General features: G+C 51.4%; 2 protein-coding genes across 2 annotated transcripts; both read left to right on the top strand.

The window, feature by feature from the left end:
• The first annotated feature begins 11545 nt into the window (after nt 1-11545).
• Nucleotides 11546-14926, top strand: LOC135390124 (uncharacterized). The gene has a single exon (XM_064620120.1). It carries the CDS (start codon nt 11546-11548, stop codon nt 14924-14926), a length of 3381 nt encoding a protein of 1126 aa, XP_064476190.1.
• Nucleotides 14927-14955: 29 nt separating this feature from the next.
• On the top strand, nt 14956-16593 carry LOC135390112 (uncharacterized). Its single transcript, XM_064620114.1, has one exon. The coding sequence runs from the start codon at nt 14956-14958 to the stop codon at nt 16591-16593; it is 1638 nt and encodes a 545-aa protein (XP_064476184.1).
• The last annotated feature ends 2404 nt before the right edge of the window (nt 16594-18997 follow it).

The raw sequence follows: 18997 nt of genomic DNA, 5'->3' as shown, positions 1-18997 counted from the left end.
TCGGGTTCAAGGTGGAGTCCGGCACGGTCAGGCCGAACGAGGACAAGCTAAAAGCTATCCTTGAGTATCCCCGCCCGACGGATGTGAAAAGCTTGCAGCGCTTCCTTGGTATGATTGGCTTTTATAGACAGTTTATACCGCGATGCGCAGACCTAACGCAACCGCTAACTTGGCTTTTGCGGAAGGGAGCACGATGGTCGTGGGGACAAGCGCAGGAACAGGCGTTTACCTCTCTCGCTAAAGCGATTGCGGAAACTACCCGCTTGTATCTCCCGGACCTCAATCGACCATTTGTACTTCAAACAGATGCGAGCGATTACGGCCTTGGTGCAGTCTTGTTACAAGAGCATCACGGTGAACTCCAGCCCGTGGCATTTGCAAGCCGTACGCTGACGCCTCCCGAACGCAATTATAGCGTAACGGAGAAGGAGTGCCTAGCAATCATGTTCGCACTACATAAGTTCGACATGTATTTGGATGGTGCGAAATTCACTATCCAAACTGACCATCAGGCACTGTCCTGGTTAAAGCGGTTGAAAAACCCAGCCGGACGGCTCGCACGTTGGAGTTTAACGTTGCAGCGATATGACTTCTCGGTGGAATACCCGAAGGGAACCTCAAATAAGGTGGCAGACGCGCTATCTCGAGCACCGTTGCCCCTTGAGGACGTCGTTATTCCGCAGGAGCTTGTGGCCGCGGTTAACCAGACCGTCACGGAGGAGGAGCTCTCGTGGGGACAGATTGTAAGCAGGAACGACATCCTGGAAGCGCAGAGGACCGACGGCCTTTGTCAGCGTGTGTCGAGGTGGCTGGAAACAGCAAACCTGGAAGGCACGGAAGACGCTGAGGAGAGGTACGACTCCTACCAGCTGAGCGAGGATGGTCTCCTGGTCCGGTACATTCCCCAGGCGGACGACGAGGAGGTTGGTGATAGCCCCTTTCGGATCGTAGTTCCAAGGAAGCTACGTAAGTCATTCCTCAAATACTTCCATGATTCTGCATTGTCGGGTCACGGTAGCGGCAGCAAGACTTATTCTAAGTTGTGTCGTATCGCGACTTGGCCGGGCATGAGACAGGATGTTTTGCGGTATGCACGCAGCTGTCCGATATGTCAGAAGTCTAAGCCGCGTGGAGGGCAGCCTCCCGGCTTGCTGCAACCGATTGTTAGCCAGAAACCTTGGCAGATAGTCGCATGTGACGTAATGGGTCCTTATCCCAGAAGTCCCCGTGGTAACCAGTATCTGTTAGTTGTTACAGATCACTTCACGAAGTGGGTTGAGCTTTACCCGCTGCGGAAGTTGGTGTCCGCTCGGATCTGGGACAGACTGCTGGACGTTTTTTCCCGGTTTGGATTCCCGGACCAGCTCATCACGGATAACGCCTCGTACTTTACAAGTAAGGTGTTTGTCGATAGTTGCTCTGCGTTGAGCATACGTCACGTAAAGACGTCCCCTTATCACCCTCAGGCGAACATAACCGAGCGGGTTAATCGCAACATCAAGATGATGTTGGTATCTTTTACCGAAAGGCATAAAGATTGGGACGCCCGTCTTACGGAGCTTGGCTTTGCCACTCGTACTACGGAAAATAGGTCGACAGGATTTACCCCGGCTTATTTGAATTTAGGACGGGAAATTGTGTTCCCCCTCGAAAACACGTTGCGAACACGGCACGCACAGCCTAGTCGTTCGTACGCGAAGTATGCTAAGGATCTTCGCGATAGAATTTCGACTGCCATTCGTTTGGCACGAGAGAGTCTTGAGGTCGCAAGACTGGAGCAGTCTCTCCAGTACAACAAAGGTCGGCGCCAGGTCATTTACCGCGTTGGAGATCTGGTACTAAGGCGAACACATCGCCTTAGCGATGCAGCGAAAGGCTTTGCTGCCTCTCTCGCTGATCGATGGGACGGTCCTTATCGGGTAAGCGCACAGCTAACTCCGGTCACTTACAGGCTCGAGCGTTGCAGCGACAACGAAGAAACGGGCCCCGTCCACGTACAAGACCTCAAGACCTTCAGCCAGCGCATCTCGGACAGCGGCAGGTGGGAGGAGGACCACGATCTATCATCGCAAGCCCGCTCTCCCTCAAGTCCCCCTAGGGCCGGTCAACCATCCCCCCAAGAGACTACTGCCCAGGGCGGGGTTCCGGGATTACCCGCTATAACCTTCGCCCACGTAAACAACCGAGGTGACGTTTTCCTTTTTTTTGGTCGCAGGCCCCGCCCGAGGTCCCGAACCCCCCGTCGGTACCCTCCACCTCCACTGTCCAGTCGGCCCACCCAACCGGCTCTGGTCCACTCCGCCTCCCGGCCGCTCCACCATGTTGCCACTTGGACCACGCTAGATGACCTAGGAGAAGCCAGCATCAGCTACGTCTCCCGACGACGCTGGCGGGACCAAGCTCGACCCTTGCGGGGAGACCCCCATCTGCGATCCCAGAACCCTTCAGGGGGTTCACCCTTGAGGAACGGTTCCCCTCCGAACCACCAGCACTCTACAGCCCGGAGGAAGTGCTGAGACTGTGCCCCATCTGCCAGGTGCCCCAAATTCACACCGAGACCCATCGCCGTGGGTCCCTCCACCTCGGCCGCACCCAAGGAGCACCAGCCCCGTCTAATCCGGTGAACCTGCATGACCTCCAGGCAGCTCTAGCTGTTATTCGTCGTCTACAGCCGGAACTTTTGGCCCCTTCCCACCAGCTTCCTCGCACACAAGAAGATCATCTCCTTGATCTCCCGGACCTACCGGACATTTGATTTGTGACTTGACTCCTTCGCTTAGTGGGGGAAGGTGTGGGATAACGCGGCCACACGGCGGCGCCGTTATCTCGCCGGGAGAGGGCAAACTGGCTGTCTCTCCCGGCGAAGATTATTTAACTCGAGACCGAATAGGCAGGAGGCCTCTTTTGGCTGAGTGGAGCGCGGTTCTCGAAGGATTGCTCCCGCCCGGTTCACTTGGAGACAGTCCATGTAAGTTCATAGGAATGTTTCCCCGTGTACGCTTCCCTGTTGATTGATTAAAGAGTTGTGCTTTTGACTTCTGTCCGTGTCTTCCGGTGCAGCGGTTGGGCAAAAGACTGGTTGGGTTCTACCCCAAGTGGGATTTAGGGGGCGGAACCCCATACTTTGCACTGGGCTTTCAGAGGTGTCTTAGGACACCCTGACGGGAGGCATCACGTGCCACGTGACCTTCTGACGCCATCCGCTCAAACGTTGCCTGCCTGCGTACTGCTGATGATGGCCCAACAAGGCCGAAACAGCTGTCCAATACTGGCACGGCGACGTTTGAATTACAAACATATGCTATACGTGCAGCCAAAGAGCTCCTGCTAATTTTTTTTTCTCCTTATACACTTGACTGGCTTTGCACTGGGCTTTCAGAGGTGTCTTAGGACACCCTGACGGGAGGCATCACGTGCCACGTGACCTTCTGACGCCATCCACTCAAACGTTGCCTGCCTGCGTACTGCTGATGATGGCCCAACAAGGCCGAAACAGCTGTCCAGTACTGGCACGGCGACGTTTTAATTACAAACATACGCTATACGTGCAGCCACAGAGCTCCTGCTATTTTTTCTCCTTATACACTTGACTGGCTTTGCACTGGGCTTTCAGAGGTGTCTTAGGACACCCTGACGGGAGGCATCACGTGCCACGTGACCTTCTGACGCCATCCGCTCAAACGTTGCCTGCCTGTGTACTGCTGATGATGGCCCAACAAGGCCGAAACAGCTGTCCAATACTGGCACGGCGACGTTTGAATTACAAACATATGCTATACGTGCAGCCAAAGAGCTCCTGCTAATTTTTTTTTCTCCTTATACACTTGACTGGCTTTGCACTGGGCTTTCAGAGGTGTCTTAGGACATCCTGACGGGAGGCATCACGTGCCACGAGACCTTCTGACGTCATTCACTCAAACGTTGCTTGCCTGCGTACTGCTGATGATGGCCCAACACGGCCGAAACAGCTGTCCAATACTGGCACGGCGACGTTTGAATTACAAACATATGCTATACGTGCAGCCAAAGAGCTCCTGCTAATTTTTTTCTCCTTATACACTTGACTGGCTTTGCACTGGGCTTTCAGAGGTGTTTTAGGACACCCTGACGGGAGGCATCACGTGCCACGTGACCTTCTGACGCCATCCGCTCAAACGTTGGCTGCCTGCGTACTGCTGATGATGGCCCAACAAGGCCGAAACAGCTGTCCAGTACTGGCACGGCGACGTTTGAATTACAAACATATGCTATACGTGCAGCCAAAGAGCTCCTGCTAATTTTTTTTCTCCTAATACACTTGACTGGCTTTGCACTGGGCTTTCAGAGGTGTCTTAGGACACCCTGACGGGAGGCATCACGTGCCACGTGACCTTCTGACGCCATCCACTCAAACGTTGCCTGCCTGCGTACTGCTGATGATGGCCCAACAAGGCCGAAACAGCTGTTTAGTACAGGCACGACGACGTTTGAATTACAAACATATGCTATACGTGCAGCCAAAGAGCTCCTGCTAATTTTTTTTCTCCTTATACACTTGACTGGCTTTGCACTGGGCTTTCAGAGGTGTCTTAGGACACCCTGACGGGAGGCATCACGTGCCACGTGACCTTCTGACGCCATCCACTCAAACGTTGCCTGCCTGCGTACTGCTGATGATGGCCCAACAAGGCCGAAACAGCTGTCCAGTACTGGCACGGCGACGTTTGAATTACAAACATATGCTATACGTGCAGCCAAAGATCTCCTGCTAATTTGTTTTCTCCTTATACACTTGACTGGCTTTGCACTGGGCTTTCAGAGGTGTCTTAGGACACCCTGACGGGAGGCATCACGTGCCACGAGACCTTCTGACGCCATCCACTCAAACGTTGCTTGCCTGCGTACTGCTGATGATGGCCCAACAAGGCCGAGACAGCTGTCCAGTACTGGCACGGCGACGTTTGAATTACAAACATATGCTATACGTGCAGCCAAAGATCTCCTGCTAATTTTTTTTCTCCTTATACACTTGACTGGCTTTGCACTGGGCTTTCAGAGGTGTCTTAGGACACCCTGACGGGAGGCATCACGTGCCACGTGACCTTCTGACGCCATCCACTCAAACGTTGCCTGCCTGCGTACTGCTGATGATGGCCCAACAAGGCCGAAACAGCTGTCCAGTACTGGCACGGCGACGTTTGAATTACAAACATATGCTATACGAGCAGCCAAAGATCTCCTGCTGATTTTTTTCTCCTTATACACTTGACTGGCTTTGCACTGGGCTTTCAGAGGTGTCTTAGGACACCCTGACGGGAGGCATCACGTGCCACGTGACCTTCTGACGCCATCCGCTCAAACGTTGCCTGCCTGCGTACTGCTGATGATGGCCCAACAAGGCCGAAACAGCTGGCCAGTACTGGCACGGCGACGTTTGAATTACAAACATATGCTATACGAGCAGCCAAAGATCTCCTGCTAATTTGTTTCTCCTTATACACTTGACTGGCTTTGCACTGGGCTTTCAGAGGTGTCTTAGGACACCCTGACGGGAGGCATCACGTGCTACGTGACCTTCTGACGCCATCCGCTCAAACGTTGCCTGCCTGCGTACTGCTGATGATGGCCCAAAGGCCGAAACAGCTGTCCAATACTGGCACGGCGACGTTTGAATTACAAACATATGCTATACGTGCAGCCAAAGAGCTCCTGCTAATTTTTTTTCTCCTTATACACTTGACTGGCTTTGCACTGGGCTTTCAGAGGTGTCTTAGGACACCCTGACGGGAGGCATCACGTGCCACGTGACCTTCTGACGCCATCCACTCAAACGTTGCCTGCCTGCGTACTGCTGATGATGGCCCAACAAGGCCGAAACAGCTGTCCAGTACTGGCACGGCGACGTTTTAATTACAAACATACGCTATACGTGCAGCCACAGAGCTCCTGCTATTTTTTCTCCTTATACACTTGACTGGCTTTGCGCTGGGCTTTCAGAGGTGTCTTAGGACACCCTGACGGGAGGCATCACGTTCCACGTGACCTTCTGACGCCATCCGCTCAAACGTTGCCTGCCTGTGTACTGCTGATGATGGCCCAACAAGGCCGAAACAGCTGTCCAATACTGGCACGGCGACGTTTGAATTACAAACATATGCTATACGTGCAGCCAAAGAGCTCCTGCTAATTTTTTTTTCTCCTTATACACTTGACTGGCTTTGCACTGGGCTTTCAGAGGTGTCTTAGGACATCCTGACGGGAGGCATCACGTGCCACGAGACCTTCTGACGCCATTCACTCAAACGTTGCTTGCCTGCGTACTGCTGATGATGGCCCAACACGGCCGAAACAGCTGTCCAATACTGGCACGGCGACGTTTGAATTACAAACATATGCTATACGTGCAGCCAAAGAGCTCCTGCTAATTTTTTTTCTCCTTATACACTTGACTGGCTTTGCACTGGGCTTTCAGAGGTGTCTTAGGACACCCTGACGGGAGGCATCACGTGCCACGTGACCTTCTGACGCCATCCACTCAAACGTTGCCTGCCTGCGTACTGCTGATGATGGCCCAACAAGGCCGAAACAGCTGTCCAGTACTGGCACGGCGACGTTTTAATTACAAACATACGCTATACGTGCAGCCACAGAGCTCCTGCTATTTTTTCTCCTTATACACTTGACTGGCTTTGCGCTGGGCTTTCAGAGGTGTCTTAGGACACCCTGACGGGAGGCATCACGTGCCACGTGACCTTCTGACGCCATCCGCTCAAACGTTGCCTGCCTGTGTACTGCTGATGATGGCCCAACAAGGCCGAAACAGCTGTCCAATACTGGCACGGCGACGTTTGAATTACAAACATATGCTATACGTGCAGCCAAAGAGCTCCTGCTAATTTTTTTTTCTCCTTATACACTTGACTGGCTTTGCACTGGGCTTTCAGAGGTGTCTTAGGACATCCTGACGGGAGGCATCACGTGCCACGAGACCTTCTGACGCCATTCACTCAAACGTTGCTTGCCTGCGTACTGCTGATGATGGCCCAACACGGCCGAAACAGCTGTCCAATACTGGCACGGCGACGTTTGAATTACAAACATATGCTATACGTGCAGCCAAAGAGCTCCTGCTAATTTTTTTTTCTCCTTATACACTTGACTGGCTTTGCACTGGGCTTTCAGAGGTGTCTTAGGACACCCTGACGGGAGGCATCACGTGCCACGTGACCTTCTGACGCCATCCGCTCCAACGTTGCCTGCTTGCGTACTGCTGATGATGGCCCGACAAGGCCGAAACAGCTGTCCAGTACTGGCACGGTGACGTTTGAATTACAAACATATGCTATACATGCAGCCAAAGATCTCCTGCTAATTTTTTTATCCATATACACTTGACTGGCTTTGCACTGGGCTTTCAGAGGTGTCTTAGGACACCCTGACGGGAGGCATCACGTGCCACGCGACCTTCTGACGCCATCCGCTCAAACGTTGGCTGCCTGCGTACTGCTGATGATGGCCCAACAAGGCCGAAACAGCTGTCCAGTACTGGCACGGCGACGTTTGAATTACAAACATATGCTATACGTGCAGCCAAAGAGTTCCTGCTATTTTTTTTTCTCCTTATACACTTGACTGGCTTTGCACTGGGCTTTCAGAGGTGTCTTAGGACACCCTGACGGGAGGCATCACGTGCCACGTGACCTTCTGACGGCATCCGCTCAAACGTTGCCTGCCTGCGTACTGCTGATGATGGCCCAACAAGGCCGAAACACCTGTCCAGTACTGGCACGGCGACGTTTGAATTACAAACATATGCTACACGTGCAGCCAAAGAGCTCCTGCTAATTTTTTTCTCCTTATACACTTGACTGGCTTTGCACTGGGCTCTCAGAGGTGTTTTAGGACACCCTGACGGGAGGCATCACGTGCCACGTGACCTTCTGACGCCATCCGCTCAAACGTTGCCTGCCTGCGTACTGCTGATGATGGCCCAACAAGGCCGAAACAGCTGTCCAGTACTGGCACGGCGACGTTTGAATTACAAACATATGCTATACGTGCAGCCAAAGATCTCCTGCTATTTTTTTTCTCCTTATACACTTGACTGGCTTTGCACTGGGCTTTCAGAAGTGTCTGAGGACACCCTGACGGGAGGCATCACGTGCCACGTGACCTTCTGACGCCATCCGGTCAAACGTTGCCTGCCTGCGTACTGCTGATGATGGCCCAACAAGGCCGAAACAGCTGTCCAGTACTGGCACGGCGACGTTTTAATTACAAACATATGCTATACGTGCAGCCAAAGAGCTCCTGCTATTTTTTTTCTCCTTATACAGTTGACTGGCTTTGCACTGGGCTTTCAGAGGTGTCTTAGGACACCCTGACGGGAGGCATCACGTGCCACGTGACCTTCTGACGCCATCCGCTCAAACGCTGCCTGCCTGCGTACTGCAGATGATGGCCCAACAAGGCCGAAACAGCTGTCCAGTACTGGCACGGCGACGTTTGAATTACAAACATATGCTATACGTGCAGCCAAAGAGCTCCTGCTAATTTTTTTGTTCTCCTTATACACTTGACTGGCTTTGCACTGGGCTTTCAGAAGTGTCTTAGGACTTAGGACACCCTGACGGGAGGCATCACGTGCCACGGGACCTTCTGACGCCATCCACTCAAACGTTGCCTGCCTGCGTACTGCTGATGATGGCCCAACAAGGCCGAAACAGCTGTCCAGTACTGGCACGGCGACGTTTTAATTACAAACATATGCTATACGTGCAGCCACAGAGCTCCTGCTATTTTTTTTTCTCCTTATACACTTGACTGGCTTTGCACTGGGCTTTAAGAGGTGTCTTAGGACACCCTGACGGGAGGCATCACGTGCCACGTGACCTTCTGACGCCATCCACTCAAACGTTGCCTGCCTGCGTACTGCTGATGATGGCCCAACAAGGCCGAAACAGCTGTCCAGTACTGGCACGGCGACGTTTGAATTACAAACATATGCTATACGTGCAGCCAAAGATCTGCTATTTTTTTTCTCCTTATACACTCGACTGGCTTTGCACTGGGCTTTCAGAGGTGTCTTAGGACACCCTCACGGGAGGCATCACGTGCCACGTGACCTTCTGACGCCATCCGCTCAAACGTTGCCTGCCTGCGTACTGCTGATGATGGCCCAACAAGGCCGAAACAGCTGTCCAGTACTGGCACGGCGACGTTTGAATTACAAACATATGCTATACGTGCAGCCAAAGAGCTCCCGCTAAATTTTTTTCTCCTTACACACATGACTGGCTTTGCACTGGGCTTTCAGAGGTGTCTTAGGACACCCTGACGGGAGGCATCACGTGCCACGTGACCTTCTGACGCCATCCACTCAAACGTTGCCTGCCTGCGTACTGCTGATGATGGCCCAACAAGGCCGAAACAGCTGTCCAGTACTGGCACGGCGACGTTTGAATTACAAACATATGCTATACATGCAGCCAAAGATCTCCTGCTAATTTTTTTTTCTCCATATACACTTGACTGGCTTTGCACTGGGCTTTCAGAGGTGTCTTAGGACACCCTGACGGGAGGCATCACGTGCCACGTGACCTTCTGACGCCGTCCGCTCAAACGTTGGCTGCCTGCGTACTGCTGATGATGGCCCAACAAGGCCGAAACAGCTGTCCAGTACTGGCACGGCGACGTTTGAATTACAAACATATGCTATACGTGCAGCCAAAGAGTTCCTGCTAATTTTTTTTTCTCCTTATACACTTGACTGGCTTTGCACTGGGCTTTCAGAGGTGTCTTAGGACACCCTGACGGGAGGCATCACGTGCCACGTGACCTTCTGACGGCATCCGCTCAAACGTTGCCTGCCTGCGTACTGCTGATGATGGCCCAACAAGGCCGAAACACCTGTCCAGTACTGGCACGGCGACGTTTGAATTACAAACATATGCTATACGTGCAGCCAAAGAGCTCCTGCTAATTTTTTTCTCCTTATACACTTGACTGGCTTTGCACTGGGCTCTCAGAGGTGTCTTAGGACACCCTGACGGGAGGCATCACGTGCCACGTGACCTTCTGACGCCATCCGCTCAAACGTTGCCTGCCTGCGTACTGCTGATGATGGCCCAACAAGGCCGAAACAGCTGTCCAGTACTGGCACGGCGACGTTTGAATTACAAACATATGCTATACGTGCAGCCAAAGAGCTCCTGCTATTTTTTCTCCTTATACACTTGACTGGCTTTGCACTGGGCTTTCAGAAGTGTCTTAGGACACCCTGACGGGAGGCATCACGTGCCACGTGACCTTCTGACGCCATCCGGTCAAACGTTGCCTGCCTGCATACTGCTGATGATGGCCCAACAAGGCCGAAACAGCTGTCCAGTACTGGCACGGCGACGTTTTAATTACAAACATATGCTATACGTGCAGCCAAAGAGCTCCTGCTATTTTTTTTCTCCTTATACAGTTGACTGGCTTTGCACTGGGCTTTCAGAGGTGTCTTAGGACACCCTGACGGGAGACATCACGTGCCACGTGACCTTCTGACGCCATCCGCTCAAACGCTGCCTGCCTGCGTACTGCAGATGATGGCCCAACAAGGCCGAAACAGCTGTCCAGTACTGGCACGGCGACGTTTGAATTACAAACATATGCTATACGTGCAGCCAAAGAGCTCCTGCTATTTTTTTTGTTCTCCTTATACACTTGACTGGCTTGCACTGGGCTTTCAGAAGTGTCTTAGGAGTTAGGACACCCTGACGGGAGGCATCACGTGCCACGTTACCTTCTGACGCCATCCACTCAAACGTTGCCTGCCTGCGTACTGCTGATGATGGCCCAACAAGGCCGAAACAGCTGTCCAGTACTGGCACGGCGACGTTTTAATTACAAACATATGCTATACGTGCAGCCACAGAGCTCCTGCTATTTTTTTTCTCCTTATACACTTGACTGGCTTTGCACTGGGCTTTAAGAGGTGTCTTAGGACACCCTGACGGGAGGCATCACGTGTCACGTGACCTTCTGACGCCATCCACTCAAACGTTGCCTGCCTGCGTACTGCTGATGATGGCCCAACAAGGCCGAAACAGCTGTCCAGTACTGGCACGGCGACGTTTGAATTACAAACATATGCTATACGTGCAGCCAAAGATATCCTGCTATTTTTTTCTCCTTATACACTTGACTGGCTTTGCACTGGGCTTTCAGAGGTGTCTTAGGACACCCTCACGGGAGGCATCACGTGCTGTTGAACTTTGGGACATTTAGAAGTTGGTACAATGGACTGAAGGACGAGGACGAAGAAGAAGCAGGTTGCACGGGTTTGGTTTTTTGTGTTGTTGAACATTCGGGTTCCAGATTTCGAAGAAGCAGGTCGTGTGGTAGTTCGCTTCGCAGAAATAAATGCGATTGGATTTGGGCTTGGAGTTCTTCCATTAAGGTCCGGGACAGGAACTTCTAAAGAAGATTGGTGCCGAAACCCGGGAGACAAGGAAGAGACGAAGGATCTCCGTCCACTCTAGATGAGGCATTCTGCGAAATACTAGGCCTACAACAGGAGATGGAACACATGGAAGACCTGCTACGTCGTCGCCGAGGGCTAAGAAGCGCATTGTCTCGCACAGTCAATGAAGCCACAGAGAAGCTCACTGGTGTCGATCTAGCGGAAGAGGACATAGAAGTGCTCGTTGCTCGAGTAAAGAAGCAGATGGACAATTTGGAGCGAGTGGATGCGGAGTTGGAATCTTTGTGGTCAGAAGAGGAAGTTGAGGAAGAACAAAAAGAAAGCTTCGAATATATTGACCGAGCGACAGCTTTGCTGGCACGGCTACAGTTCAGGCTAGAACGAATTAGCCCGACAAGGAGTTCGACAAGAAGCTCACAAGGACCTATTCGAGAAGCGAGACAGGCTGATGACGTTGGAAGTGCGAACGTTCGAGTCAGGTTGCCCAAGCTGGAGATTATAAAGTTCAACGGCCAGCGCAAGAATTGGATGATGTTCTGGGAGCAGTTCCAACAAGTTGTCCACGACAACCAGAAGCTCAGTACGTGCGACAAGTTCAATTATTTACGAGCAGCACTGACCGGTGAAGCGGCGTCAGCCATTGCTGGGCTACCGCCAACGGAACGATGCTATAATGATGCTGTGGACATCCTCAAGGGACGTTTCGGCGATGAGTCGCTTCAGATAGAGGACCACATGGGCAGGCTCATGAGTCTCCAGCCCGTGAAGACAGCCCAGGATACGAAAGGACTACGGAAGCTTCATGACGATATCTCATCGCACATGAGAGCGCTGAAAGCACTGGGCGTAGCCGAGGAGTCTTTTGCGTCGATGCTGTATTCACTCATGATACGGCTTGTACCACAAGGAATAGAAATCAACTTCAATCGAAAGACGTTGGAAGCTCAAGAGGAGACATCTACAAACAGTAACAATCAGGCAGTTAGTGCCGAAGACACTTCAGTAGGTCCCGACAAGCAACACGTGACGAAGGTGACTGAATTCATGAAGTTCCTCCGAGTGGAGGTAGAGAGCAGGGAGAGATTGAATGCCCATGAAGAAAAGCCTTCGTCAGGGTATAAGCAGAAGGACAACGAAGCTAAGACCCAGCACACAAGGAAATTCAGAAGACCGTCATCGGCCTCAGCGCTACTTCATACGTCAGATGATAGTCCAGAATGCTTCTTCTGTAAAGCGCGGGAGCATGTGACTGCAGAATGCAACGCGACGATTCCAAATGAAGAGAAGCTGCGTCAACTGCAAGAAGCAGGACGATGCTTCAGATGCACTTTGCCAAATCACGTGTCAAGAAGGTGTTGGCGGAAGGTCAAATGCGGGAAATGTCAGAAGAGACACGTTTCGTCAGTGTGCAAGTTTGGAAGTCAGGATTCTCCCAGCAAGGGCAAGTTGACCGGCGGGACGGCGCAGCTAAGCTTGGAGTTGGTGGAAGAGTCAAGGCGGCCAACAACCGTGCTGCAGACAGTCGTCGCCTGGTGCAAAGGAGAAGTTGGAGCGGACAAGTGCAAAGTTATGTTTGACACAGGAAGCCAGAGGTCGTTTGTGACACTACAAACTGCTCAGAGGTTGAAATGCAAGACAGTTGGTCACGAAGCATTGAGAGTTGGCGTGTTCGGAGGACGACAAGAAGAGAGGACGTTTCGGCGAGTATCCCTCAAGCGTCAGAGTATGTACGGCGGTATGGAGTACTACATGGAAGTACTTGTCACGGACGTCATCAGCACCCAAAACACAGTAGCACCATGTTCCAGCATAATCAACGAAATGAAAGGAAGGAACCTTTCAGTACAGCACTTGGTCTGCCCTGAAAGTCGAGAACATATTCAGGTCCTCGTAGGCACGGATCAATACTGGGATCTCGTAACAGGAAGAGTTTTGAGACTAGGAAGCAGTTTACGGGCAGTGGAAACAAGACTCGGATGGACAGTTCATGGAGTGTGCCCAGAAAGTGGAATAATCAAGCACTGTAATCAAGCTCTGGTGTTACGTATAGCACTGGATGAATTAGAAACAGATACGACGTTGAAGAAGTTTTGGCAGCTGGAATCCATTGGAGTGACACATGACGCCGACGATGAAAGGGACAATACAGTGCTACGTCAGTTCTCAGAAACTGTGAAACTGAAGGAAGGGCGTTACGAAGTAGCGCTCCCGTTCAAGTCTACAGTGGACTTGGGAAGTAACAAAGAAGTAGCTCTGAAGAGGCTTAATCAGTTGACTAGAAGACTCACTCGTAATCAGGAGCTCTTGAAGAGGTACGACGAAACTATACGAATGTACAGTGATGAGGGCATGGCCGAGAGAGTATACAGTGACGAGGAAGACGTCGTGTACTACATGCCACATCAGGCGGTTCTCAGAGACTCGAGCACCACAACAAAACTTCGGGTGGTATTCGACTGTTCGTCCAGCTGCGTCACTGCCAAATCGCTCAATCAGTGTTTAGAAGCAGGACCGAATCTAAATCCGGATGTTGTGGAATTGTTAATGAATTTCCGGATAAAGAAAATCGCCCTGGTGGCCGACGTACAAGAAGCCTTTTTACAAATAGAAGTACGAAAGGAGGACAGAGATGCCCTACGTTACCTGTGGTATGAAACAACGCCAAAAGGAGGAGTGCCACTACCAAAGATAGAAAGCTGGCGGATGACGAGAGTCCCATTTGGTACGACGGCAAGTCCGTTTTTGCTTGCTGCTACGTTACGGAATCATTTCAAGGCGATGGAAGAAGAGTACCCAGAGACTGCGAGCCGCCTAGGGAAACACATGTACGTCGACGACCTGGTCATCGGAGCCACTGATGTGCAAGAGGCAAAGAAGATCGCTAAAGAGGCAACAGAGATTCTGGAGCGGGCGCACATGAAGTTACACAAGTGGGCGTCAAGCGACAATGACGTGCGTCAATTCTTGCAAGCGGAGTCTGGTGAAAGGACATTAGGAGACACGAAGGACATGCAAAAGGTCTTAGGATTAGCGTGGCTACCGGACGAAGACGTTTTAACGATTTCAATGAGCGACGTATGGGACATGCATCAGGAACGAGGAGACACCAAGCGACGGGTCCTGCAGATCACCGCACGAGTTTACGATCCTTTGGGAATGCTGGCACCTTTCACCGTATGCGCAAGAATATTCTTCCAGTTGTTGTGGAAACGAAAGGTTGGTTGGGATGACATACTGCCCATAGAACTTCAACCAACATGGAATCAGTGGTGTGCAGAGTTGTTGCACCTGCAAGACCTGAAAGTATCAAGGTACAGCGGCCAGGACAAGGATGCAGATGTCGTGTTCACGAAGATACATATATTCTGTGATGCAAGCCCCGCAGCTTATGGAGCGGTATCATATACAGTTATGGAGGATTCCAGTGGTACAAAGAGCCCAACAATGCTAATGGCGAAGTCTAGGCTCGCGCGATAAAAGAACTGACGGTTCCACGGCTCGAGTTGATGGCATGCCTGGTAGGAGCAAGACTAGCGTCCTACATCACAGAAAAGATTCAAGTCACTCCAGTTCGACGACACCTGTGGACAGATTCCAAAATCGCGCTTTGCTGGATACGTGGAGATCCACAACGATGGAAACAATTCGTCCACAATCGAGTAAAAGAAATTCATGAGCGCACGAGGACAACAGAATGGGGATACTGTAACAGTAAAGAAAACCCAGCAGATTTGTTAACAAGAGGAATCTCCGCACGAAAGTTGATCGAAAGCAAAACGTGGTGGTCAGGACCAAGCTGGTTGTCTGAGGATGAAAGCGAATGGCCTGGTGGCAGCTCAGATGGTGACTTCGCAAAAGACGAACTAGAGGGAAAGGAATCAAGACACGTATTGCAGACAGTAACGACGGTGACAGACGAAGTCATCGACATGCGAAGGTTCAGTACCCTGAAGAAACTGCACAAAGTCATGGCCTGGGTTTTCAGATTCACCGAAAAAGCGCGCAAAAGAAGTCGGCAAAGCGGACCGTTGACAGCGCACGAATTAAGAAGAGCTGAGGAACAGTGCGTGAAAACTGTGCAAGCAAACGCGTTCCCAGAGGAAATAGCAGCTGTGCGAAGCAAAAAACCGCTCCCGATGAGGTCAAAGTTACAAGGCAGCATGCTGTTCGTGGACGGAAAAGGCCTTCTCAGGTCAACAGGCCGATTGCAGCAGAGCGACTTGCCCTACGACCAGAAGCATCCCATGGTATTGCCAAAGGGAGATCATTATTCGGAGTTGTTGATCAGACAATGCCACTGGGACTTGCTCCACTCCGGAGTAAGGGATACACTTGTGCAATTGCGGGAGAGATACTGGATTTTGCAAGCACGTCAGGCGATCAAGAAAATTTTGAGGAAATGCGTCGTATGTCAGCGATATAACGCAAGAGCTTCAGGACAAGAACCGGCTCCGCTACCAGCAGCAAGGGTGACCCAGGCAGAACCGTTTACAGTGATTGGACTTGATTTCGCCGGACCGCTGTGGATAAGAACTCGACAATCTGCGAAGAAGGGGCACTTCGTGATATTCGTGTGTGCAGTCACTAGAGCCTTGCACCTTGAGATAGTACAAGACATGTCAGCATCCACATTTCTATTAGCGTTCCGGAGGTTCGTGGCGCGACGGGGAATGCCCAACATAGTCTACAGTGACAATGCAAAGACTTTTCGAAGGAGCAACAAGGAGCTCCGAGAGTTATGGGACGTAGTCAACAGCAAAACAGTCAAGGGAAAGGTTGCTGACTGGAGAGTAGAATGGCGATACAATGCTCCTCATGCTCCTTGGTGGGGCGGCTTTTACGAGCGTTTAATAAGGTCAGTAAAGGTTGCTCTGAAAAAGACGATCGGAGCAAGGTGTCTCAAAGAAGCTGAGCTCAGCACAACAATCACCGAGGTCGAAGCCGTGTTGAATTCGCGACCAATAACCTATGTGTACGAAGATGAAAAGGAGCGGCCATTATCTCCATCAGCATTTCTGACTGGAAAACGACTGACGACCTTGCCAGGTATACCCTCTGGCAATGTGTATGGAAGCAATGCCACCACGATACAAAGGTTGTGGCAGAAACGGGTGGAATCTCTGGAACTGTTCTGGAAGAGATGATACTCGGAGTACCTGACAGAACTGCGCAACCTCTGTAGCGAGCGCAAAGGAGGCATACTTCAAGTGGATGACTTGGTCATCATCCGCGAAGACGGAAAACCAAGGCAAAGATGGTCGATGGAAGAATAGTCCGAAGTTTTCCCGGTAAAGACGGCAAAGCAAGAGCTTTCGAGGTTCGCATCCCAAATCAAGCAGTACTAATACGTCCGGGAGAACTGCTCTACAAGGTGGAAGTGTGAAGTGGACACTTAACAGAAGAAAAGTACCTTTTCTTCGGGGGGGGAGTGTGTTGAACTTTGGGACATTTAGAAGTTGGTACAATGGACTGAAGGACGAGGACGAAGAAGAAGCAGGTTGCACGGGTTTGGTTTTTTGTGTTGTTGAACATTCGGGTTCCAGATTTCGAAGAAGCAGGTCGTGTGGTAGTTCGCTTCGCAGAAATAAATGCGATTGGATTTGGGCTTGGAGTTCTTCCATTAAGGTCCGGGACAGGAACTTCTAAACGTGCCACGTGACCTTCTGACGCCATCCGCTCAAACGTTGCCTGCCTGCGTACAGCTGATGATGGCCCAACAAGGCCGAAACAGCTGTCCAGTACTGGCACGGCGACGTTTGAATTACAAACATATGCTATACGTGCAGCCAAAGAGCTCCCGCTAAATTTTTTTCCCCTTATACACTTGACTGGCTTTGCACTGGGCTTTCAGAGGTGTCTTAGGAGACCCTGACGGGAGTCATCACGTGCCACGTGACCTTCTGACGCCATCCGCTCAAACGTTGCCTGCCTGCGTACTGCTGATGATGGCCCAACAAGGCCGAAACAGCTGTCCAGTACTGGCACGGCGACGTTTGAATTACAAACATATGCTATACGTGCAGCCAAAGAGCTCCTGCTATTTTTTTCTCCTTATACAATTGACTGGCTTTGCACTGGGCTTTCAGAAGTGTCTTAGGACACCCTGACGGGAGGCATCACGTGCCACGTGACCTTCTGACGCCATCCGGTCAAACGTTGCCTGCCTGCGTACTGCTGATGATGGCCCAACAAGGCCGAAACAGCTGTCCAGTACTGGCACGGCGACGTTTTAATTACAAACATATGCTATACGTGCAGCCAAAGAGCTCCTGCTATTTTTTTTTCTCCTTATACAGTTGACTGGCTTTGCACTGGGCTTTCAGAGGTGTCTTAGGACACCCTGACGGGAGACATCACGTGCCACGTGACCTTCTGACGCCATCCGCTCAAACGCTGCCTGCCTGCGTACTGCAGATGATGGCCCAACAAGGCCGAAACAGCTGTCCAGTACTGGCACGGCGACGTTTGAATTACAAACATATGCTATACGTGCAGCCAAAGAGCTCCTGCTAATTTTTTTGTTCTCCTTATACACTTGACTGGCTTTGCACTGGGCTTTCAGAAGTGTCTTAGGAGTTAGGACACCCTGACGGGAGGCATCACGTGCCACGTGACCTTCTGACGCCATCCACTCAAACGTTGCCTGCCTGCGTACTGCTGATGATGGCCCAACAAGGCCGAAACAGCTGTCCAGTACCGGCACGGCGACGTTTTAATTACAAACATATGGTATACGTGCAGCCACAGAGCTCCTGCTATATTTTTTTCTCCTTATACACTTGACTGGCTTTGCACTGGGCTTTAAGAGGTGTCTTAGGACACCCTGACGGGAGGCATCACGTGCCACGTGACCTTCTGACGCCATCCACTCAAACGTTGCCTGCGTGCGTACTGCTGATGATGGCCCAACAAGGCCGAAACAGCTGTCCAGTACTGGCACGGCGACGTTTGAATTACAAACATATGCTATACGTGCAGCCAAAGATCTCCGGCTATTTTTTTTCTCCTTATACACTTGACTGGCTTTGCACTGGGCTTTCAGAGGTGTCTTAGGACACCCTCATGGGTGGCATCACGTGCCACGTGACCTTCTGACGCCATCCGCTCAAACGTTGCCTGCCTGCGTACTGCTGATAATGGCCCAACAAGGCCGAAACAGCTGTCCAGTACTGGCACGGCGACGTTTGAATTACAAACATATGCTATACGTGCAGCCAAAGAGCTCCCGCTAAATTTTTTTCTCCTTATACACTTGACTGGCTTTGCACTGGGCTTTCAGAGGTGTCTTAGGACACCCTGACTGGAGGCATCACGTGCCACGTGACCTTCTGACGCCATCCACTCAAACGTTGCCTGCCTGCGTACTGCTGATGATGGCCCAACAAGGCCGAAACAGCTGTCCAGTACTGGCACGGCGACGTTTGAATTACAAACATATGCTATACGTGCAGCCAAAGATCTCCTGCTAATTTTTTTTTCTCCATATACACTTGACTGGCTTTGCACTGGGCTTTCAGAGGTGTCTTAGGACACCCTGACGGGAGGCAT

Source organism: Ornithodoros turicata, chromosome 1 (genome assembly GCF_037126465.1).
Source record: "Ornithodoros turicata isolate Travis chromosome 1, ASM3712646v1, whole genome shotgun sequence".
In the NCBI taxonomy this organism is placed as follows: domain Eukaryota; kingdom Metazoa; phylum Arthropoda; class Arachnida; order Ixodida; family Argasidae; genus Ornithodoros; species Ornithodoros turicata.
The sequence above is the reverse complement of the archived record's forward strand: the minus strand, read 5'-3'. Positions and strand labels throughout refer to the sequence as shown.

Coding starts and splice junctions, on each gene's coding strand:
- LOC135390124 (XM_064620120.1), top strand. CDS start 11,546: ATGGAACACATGGAAGACCTGCTACGTCGTCGCCGAGGGCTAAGAAGC.
- LOC135390112 (XM_064620114.1), top strand. CDS start 14,956: ATGGCATGCCTGGTAGGAGCAAGACTAGCGTCCTACATCACAGAAAAG.